General features: G+C 48.8%; 2 protein-coding genes across 7 annotated transcripts in view; both read left to right on the top strand.

Moving 5' to 3' along the window:
• The first annotated feature begins 643 nt into the window (after window positions 1-643).
• CDC40 (cell division cycle 40) lies at window positions 644-2,600 on the top strand. The gene has a single exon (XM_085881935.1). It carries the CDS (start codon window positions 692-694, stop codon window positions 2,408-2,410), a length of 1,719 nt encoding a protein of 572 aa, XP_085738061.1. The 5' UTR covers window positions 644-691; the 3' UTR covers window positions 2,411-2,600.
• A 2,649-nt stretch (window positions 2,601-5,249) lies between these two features.
• The window catches only part of HERC4 (HECT and RLD domain containing E3 ubiquitin protein ligase 4), a 193,660-nt gene continuing 190,535 nt past the window's right edge, over window positions 5,250-8,374 (top strand). The window contains exon 1 of one of the 6 annotated variants that reach the window (XM_085881932.1): window positions 5,250-5,270. The gene's annotated coding sequence lies outside the window, so the exon portion shown is untranslated. Of the gene's footprint in view, window positions 5,427-5,560; window positions 5,580-5,670; window positions 5,689-8,374 lie in introns of those variants that run through there. The other 5 variants (XM_085881927.1, XM_085881929.1, XM_085881928.1 and 2 more) reach the window with 5 other exon arrangements.

Below are 8,374 nucleotides of genomic sequence, written 5' to 3'. Positions count from 1 at the left end.
TCACCAACATTTCCCTGCAGACTTGGGGCGATTGGTTTTAAAATATGAACATTGCGTGCGGTTCCTGCTATTGGGGGTTTTACGATGGCGGCGCACTCAGCCTTGACAGGCAATCCAGCTCGTGTTTATGTTTATATATATATATATATATATATATATATATATATATATATATATATATATATATATATATATATATATATATATATATATATCGAAGTCGTCGTTGTTGACACAGTCGTGTTCGAATCAGGAGGTTCGGTGCTGTGATTCGGTGTGGGCTGACCGAGTGACGTTCCCTCAGTGGACTCGGACGGACTTTTTCGCTTCAACTTAATTTAAGCGGTGTATGAAGATTAATCGTATTTTTTTTTGTGACGTCAATTAATTGCAAAGTTCTTCACCTACTTGTTCCGGTACGTTATTTCTGAATGAATTTAATTAACTTTTATGATGGCTTCCCTAAATGTTAATCTTTGTCTTCGCAGGGTTTATTATTCTTGTACTGTGACAGTCGGCCATGACAGAGTAGTTAGCGATAGATCAAATTGACTTTTTTATCCGACGAACATAGTCCGCTTCCTGTATTATCATTATTTGTACGGTTTCATCACAATGAATACGGAAGAACGTCACATAATAATAATTTGGTGACGTACCCGGACCTCTACTTCCGGGAGAGAGAGCCGTCATGGCCGGTTTAGGGCATATTTGTGCGTACAGTGCAAGTGATAGCGAAGCGGACGAGTCGGACGTTTCCAAAGAATCGGGCGTTTGCAGTGAGACTCTGACCGGAGCGTTGAACGATCGTCTCCTGTCGCTGAACGCCGCGCCCGAGGTTGCCAGTAAAGAGGGAATCGAGTGCGGACCTTGCGTGGAGCCGACGGCCCGCGAGATCTGTTACAACGCGCCGTTCGACGCGCTCTTCGCGCCCGAGCTCGGCCCCAAGAACCCTTTTAAAACGAAGCAGCTGTCGGCGAGCCGGAACACGCTCGCAGGCTTCGCCGAGTCGACGAACATCAACGCGTTCACGTTCGAACAGCAGCGCCGCACGTTCGCCAGTTACGGCTACGCTCAGGACCCGTCGGTCGACTCGCAGAGCACGTGCGGCGACCGCTTCGTCGGCGACCTGGACGCGGCTGCCGCGCACAAGGGGCTCACGGTGTTCGAGACGAGTAAAAAACGACCCGGGGACAGACGGCGCCGCCTGCAGGGCAACGACCCCGGAGATCTGGACGGGTTTCTCGGTCCTTGGGGCAAGTACGTGGACGAGCGAGAGGTCGCCAAGCCCACGGACGACGAGCAACGCGAGCTCGACGAGTTCGCGGCCAAACGCCAGCGGAGAAGCCGGCGGGTCGACGAGGCTCCCAACGACGAGAAGACCATATTCCACGTCAAGGATTCCCTGGACTACCAGGGCCGCTCGTACTTGCATCCTCCGCAGGACGCCGACATCAACCTGCGAGCCGACGTGCCTCCTCCCGACAAGTGCTACCTGCCGAAGAAGCAGATCTACGCTTGGACCGGTCACACCAAGGGGGTCAGCACCATCCGACTGTTCCCGCGCAGCGGCCATCTGTTGCTGTCCTGCGGAATGGACTCCAAGCTCAAGCTCTGGGAGGTGTATAAAGAGCGTCGGTGCCTGCGCTCCTTCCTGGGCCACAGCAAGGCTGTGCGTGACGCGTGCTTCAACAACGACGGCACGCAGTTCCTGAGCGCGGGCTACGACCGGCTCATCCGCCTGTGGGACACCGAGACGGGCACGTGCGTCTCGCGCTTCACCAACCGCCGCGTGCCCTACTGCGTGCGCTTCAACCCTGACGACGACAAGCAGCACCTGTTCGTGGCCGGGATGTCGGACAAGAAGATCGTGACGTGGGACGTGCGCAGCGGAGACATCGTGCAGGAGTACGACCGCCACCTGGGAGCCGTGAACACCATCACGTTCGTGGACGAGAACCGGCGCTTCGTCACCACCTCGGACGACAAGAGCCTGCGCGTCTGGGAGTGGGACATCCCCGTCGATTTCAAATACATCGCCGAGCCTTCCATGCACTCCATGCCCGCCGTCACGCTCTCTCCCAATGGCAAGTGGCTCGGCTGCCAGTCCATGGACAACCAGATCCTCGTGTTTGGGGCCCACAATCGTTTCCGCCTGAACAAGAAGAAGGTTTTCAAAGGCCACATGGTCGCCGGTTACGCCTGTGGCCTGGACTTTTCGCCCGACATGAGCTACGTGATTTCGGGCGACGCGGACGGTCGCTTGAACGTGTGGGATTGGAAGACCACCAAGTTGTATTCCAAGCTGCGGGCGCACGACGGCGTTTGCATCGCGTGTATCTGGCATCCGAAAGAGACGTCACGCGTGATAACCTGTGGTTGGGATGGTTTGATTAAATTGTGGGACTAGTGGACGTAACTCGCCGACGCATTGACAAGCGTCTTTCTAATATTGAGAAGCAGAAGTTGATAAAAATTCCAAAAATGCTCTTTAATTGGTTTATCCTTGTACATAACTCTCAGCTGCTGACAAGTTCCAAATGAGAAGTGAATTCATTAATAAATGTCTTGTTTTTTTTTCAATAAAACAAACTTTTGTATACTTTGTTTCATTTGCAAAAGCATGACTCGATGGGTGGGTTTTTCAAATTGGGTCACGTGGTGAGATATTTAAATGGAACACGTGTCTCATATTTAAGAGATTACTTTCTCGCAAACGCTTGTTGATTCTCAAAGCTGTTGCAGACGAGTCGTTTTGTCGCACGTCATATAGCCATACCATCCAAACAATAGCCTTGGCATCTGCTGCATAACTTTAGGGGTTTAAAAAAAAATCCAGTTATCAACCCCGCATTTGGATGTGTCAAGTTTGAGGATGTCGTTCAATGTTCTTATTGACCATCCCGTAGATTTGAAATTATTTTAACACATTTGCTATGACATTTGAACTTGGATGAAAGTGACATGGTTTGATTTATGGTCGAGCTTGGGTTTCAATCTCGACCCACCTATATGCCTGGTGTTGGCTTAATGGTTCGGGTGGTGGGCTTTGGATCCTCGGGTCCTGAGTTCAAATCCCGCTCAGCTGTTGAATTAATAGCAGGTGGGGTTAACTCGGCCTGTCATCCTTCCGAGGTTGGCAAAATGAGTGTCAGCATGGTGGTATACTGTGTCAGAGTGGCGACCCGTCTGCCGACATTAGTTGGTAGACGTTAAAGATTGATTCATGAAAAATAGGCAAGCACTCGCCAGCACCCTGGCCAAATTACAAATTTCTGCCAGAACATACAGGGGGCACTGCATCAGTGACAGAGCCGCTCCCTCAACCAATGATGCAACCCCACAGCCTTGGGCTGCATACTAACAAAGATTTGATTTCTCAGCTGATTCACTACCAGCGACGACCTATCCTGGAGCTTCTAAATCCAGGTGCAAACTCTAAGGGCACTCGGTAGAGTGCATACCCCCGCCACACAATGCTTGATCCACGAGAACATATCGGGCCCAAGACATTATTGAAATATCATGCGAGTTATCGTTTTTGGACCCTATCTCTCAATGGTGAAGAATCACTTTAAATATTAAATAATTCTCGGATCCAGATCCAGATTCGGATCTTCACCAAAATCGAATCACTTCATCATCGGTTACGCACCCAACGTGTCCACCAAGTTTCATCCGAATCCGTCCGCAACTTTTTGAGATATCCTGCACACAAACAAACAGACAGAAAGGGCTGAAAACATCACCTCCTTCACTGGGTAACAGTGTTATCAGACTACCTTATCGGTTTACCTGTTTCACGTTCTCACCTGAGCACTTCTGCTGCCAGGATCAAATCTCTCAATGTTTGCTTTGGCCATCCCTCCCCCCCCCCCCCATTATCTCCTGATGTCCTTGAAATTTATGTAATTGTACACTATCTCTCAGTGTCTTGTTCGACATATACGAGTAATTTACGGACAATCTCATCCACGAGTGTGTAACAGACACACAAAAATGTTTGTTTTTTTTTTTTACCATTTCCTCGTGCCTTTATGGGGGCTTTTGGTGGAAAAGATTCCAGTGAAGTGGACCAATCTACAATTATCATTACTTTCTTTGATTGAAGTAGTTTCAGCAAAGCAATGTCTTGGTTCAAGCTGCCAGTTTGTCCTTTCGACTTTTGACGTTTGTGCACTCGTTGTTGAGCTGTCGAGCCATGGTTCCAATGTCAATGCAACTCTAAACGGTCACCCTAATATTTCACTGCCAAGGCGATTCATCAAGGTGTGCACCACCCATTGGCAGGATGGTGAGCTTGTTTGTGGGCTGTCTGCCAGCATTTCACCACCACCAGGGCGATTCATCGAGGTGTGCACCACCCATTGGCAGGATGGTGAGCTTGTTTGTGGGCTGTCTGCCAGCATTTCACCACCAGGGGATTCATCAAGGTGTGCACCACCCATTGGCAGGATGGTGAGCTTGTTTGTGGGCTGTCTGCCAGCATTTCACCACCAGGGCGATTCATCAAGGTGTGCACCACCCATTGGCAGGATGGTGAGCATGTTTGTGGGCTGTCTGCCAGCATTGATCATTGGTGGACGTTAAAGATCCCACCGTGTCTTTCACAAATAGTAGGCGAGTTATTCCCAGAACCCAAAAACAAATTTGAAATTTCGAAACGGCAGCACTGATCAGCCGGTTCGTGAAAGATTCGGGTGAGAAGCCCCCCAACAGCCAATCACGTCCAGTCTGATCGCACAAGGTGGGGACAGTTGGGTGTGGTTCGCAGTGTCCTGGTTAAAGACCTGTTTCTAACTTGTTTTCACGCGAAACGAGGGTTTGGTGAAGCTTTCAACGTTTACAGTAAAATGACTTTGCCCGTGAATTGCACACGAGTAATGAGGAAGTACATTTGTTGTCAAAAGGTTTGTCAAAAAAGATGAGACAGTCGAAAGACACGAAATGAGCGCGCTTCGCTTTTCTTCAGCTTCTTCTATGTTTCTTCTTCTTTTATGCTTCTTCTTCTTCTTCTATGCTTCTTCTTCTTCTATGCTTCTTCTTCTTCTATGCTTCTTCTTCTTCTATGCTTCTTCTTCTTCTATGAATCTTCTTCTTCTATGCTTCTTCTTCCTCTTTGTTTCTTCTTCTATGCTTCTTCTTCTATGCTTCTTCTTCAGATTCTTCTTCTTCATCCTCAGCTTCTTCTTCTCTTCTTCACTTCCTCGGTGAACAGGAAGTGAAAGGGAGTTCAAGATCCATTGCTGAGAAGTTCACTGACTGTGACGGTACGTGCGTCATCATCCGGTGACGTCATGACGTAGCGGAACGTGTTTGCGTAACGTTTGCCTCAGGAAGCTCCAGACTGATTTGCTTTGGCTCGTCGTTTCGTTTTGGTACGTGCTTCGCGTTTTCTCTCAGGAAATCACTGCTTTTTTTCCCGGGTGGGTGTATGCCGAACGCCTTGTAACGATTATATAGACGAAAATTATTGAACATGCAAGTAAAAGGCGGCGACACGGTCCTCGGACCGTGACGTCGTCTTGGTTATTAGCACTTCAGTGTTGGTCGTGTGGTGATAACACGATTGCCGTGAGGTATTTCGGAAACTTTGTGTTCGGGTTCGTCGTGTGTGTTGAGAGTGTAATCGTCGACCTTCACGTCGTTGCATGTTACGGCGAGTTTCGTCGAACGGCCTCGACGATGGTAAATGTTTACGGTATTTACTCACACGGCGTGTACCTTTCCTTCCTGGACGAGTGAATGCTCATTGAGAGGCCTTTTGGGTAATGTATGTTCAAACATTCCATATCGGGGGGAACCATTCGCATTCACACATACAGTTGACCCAAAGTTCAGTTATTTCGTTAAGTATTGTTACGGTTGTGGAAATTCACAGAACACCATTCAGGTTTCCCAGAGATCTGTTATGTCGATAAGTCTGTGTTCAGATAGATTTCCCCACCGATGTCTGAGGGTATTATTCGTGTAACTGGGCTGTGATCTTTGAGTCGGCCATTATTCTTTTGCTATCTTTATTTTGGACGAACTGCTTCACAACAACCACCTCCACCACCTCAACCACCAACCGCATATCAACAGCCACCTTGTCCACAAGCGCCTTCACAACAACCACCTTAACCACAACCGCCCAGCCACACCACCATCACAACCACCTCAATCACAACCACACCACTATCACGCCAGCCACGCCACCATCACGACAACCACAACCGCCTTCACCACAACCACAACCGCATTCCCACCTCAGCACATCGTTGCCAGAAGCCTTGCATTCATCTATCTATAATTCCAGCAGAGAGAGAGAGAGAGAGTGTGTGTGTGTGTGTGTGTGTGTGTGTGTGTGTGTGTGTGTGTGTGTGTGTGTGTGTGTGTGTGTGTGTGTGTGTGTGAGAGACCGCTGTTTCTCGACAACCTCTGGTCCGATCTAATTGAAACTTGCCAGGTATATTGCTCGGGAACTGAGGATGTGCCTTTTCAAGGTTTGATATTAATCGGACAAGTGCTTCCCAAGTTATGGCCATTTATTTACCAAACCAATGGCAAGACACGTTGCGTGGACGTAGCCGATGGGGAAGGGAAGCACAGCCACGTTCCCCATTACGGGTTACAACGTACGGGCTTCTGGAGAGTGATGACTTCGTGTATTCTAATAATTTCTCGATTTCTTATGCACATTTATAGATAAACACAATGGCCCAAGTTATGATCGTTTTCATATTAGACGGTGTATAAATTTCGGGAACATCAGAGTGCTGGTATGCTCCGAACCAGGAAGTAAATTTTTTTCTCTCTCCTCTTCTCTTTTTGTTTTTCCTTGCCACGACATTGCGAAAAGGTAAAATACGTTGGCGCTAATTGAATAATTGGGTGTTAAAAATAAATTGCGAATAATATCGAACTTCCGGGTCACGCACGTACGGGCACGTGAGAGCGAAGAAACGGCCTGTGTGGTTTATTTATTTATTTATTTATTATTATTATTATTATTATTATTTTTTTACGGGCACGTACTAGTTAAAGGAAAGCAGACAACGGCCCCCACCCCCCAACGAATAATATCTCCGCCGGCCAACTCAGCAGGAGCCCAACCCTCCAGAAAAATGAAATCAGCCCCGATTCAGCGAGGGAAACGCCCTTGTTCTGGAAGTTTCTCTCTCACGCCAGGAGGAGAGGAGAGGAGAGGGGGTGGGGTGGGCGGGGCTCCGTGGATAAAGGTCGGAGGCGCTGGAACGCCTGGGAGAATTGAGTCGCTGGAACGCTGAGGAGAGTGTCTGGGAGAGAGAATTATGGTGGTGGAAGGATTGTGTGGTGCAGGAGAATTGTGGCGCAGAAGAGGAGAAAGAACTGTGAGGGTGGGACGAGCGAGAGATCGGAAGAAGGAGGACGGAGTCCCGAGGGTCCACCACACGGTCACTTTTCTTCCTTTTCTTTCCGGGGTTTTTTTGAGTGAAAGTCTGTGGCGCCTTGTCCTTAAGTAAACCTGTTAAATAATTGTACATAATAAATAGACCAATGGTTGTAGTTCTTTCTCTTGCTCGTGTCCTGTCCCTTACCCCCATTGCATTAATTGGTTTGATTACATACGTACCTGATTGCATACATAACTGCATATGTGTCGTGTGTGTAATAAATGTCCTTGTGTGAATGTTGAACCCTTCGTTGCGTCCTTTCCCCCAAATGAACTGCCATAATTAAGTTCGGAATATAGCTGGTTGTTAATAACCGATAAGAGAATCGGATCCGGCGGGGCTTGGCGATATACACCGCTCGGCAAATCGCAAACTGAGCGAGCTGCTTAGCGGCTCGTTTCCAAGCAGGTCCCGTCGAGGTGTAAATCCCCGCCATTTCTGTCTGCGTGCATAATTAGGTAAATCGACAATTCGTCGATCGGACCCTGTCGCGTGCGGACAGAATAGCTGGCTGATTTTCGGTGTGATTAAAGATACACCCGTAGCTGGATTTCGGCGTTGATCCAAAAGCTGCGACGAGGTTTGCCAGTTCGGTGGGCAAGAGCGGCCGCCATTGGCTTGAAGCGCTTGCCCGCACACCGACGGGCGGGAAAGCACAACAGTATATTATATGGATAGTTAGAATCTCTCGCATATGTATAATGGGAATTTGATGTGTGTGCTGCAAGTTTTTTTTCCAGTTAGTCTTCTGCATTAAATCCCCCTCGACTCCTTCAGCGCCATTACGCACGTGTTTCTGGCCACGGACATAGGTGGGGGTGAGATCACCTTAGGGCTGACCCCACCCCAGCCAGATGGAATGTTCGCCTCGTCCAATGAAGGGGGGGGGCACCGATCACCCGACGCCCCCGGACCAATCCAGAGGAAGGTTACCTCAGAGCGGATCCCTCCACCCGCCT

This window comes from Eptatretus burgeri, chromosome 5 (assembly GCF_056783735.1).
Source record: "Eptatretus burgeri isolate ZD-2024b chromosome 5, Ebu_testis_v1, whole genome shotgun sequence".
NCBI lineage: Eukaryota > Metazoa > Chordata > Myxini > Myxiniformes > Myxinidae > Eptatretus > Eptatretus burgeri.
The sequence above is the reverse complement of the archived record's forward strand: the minus strand, read 5'-3'. Positions and strand labels throughout refer to the sequence as shown.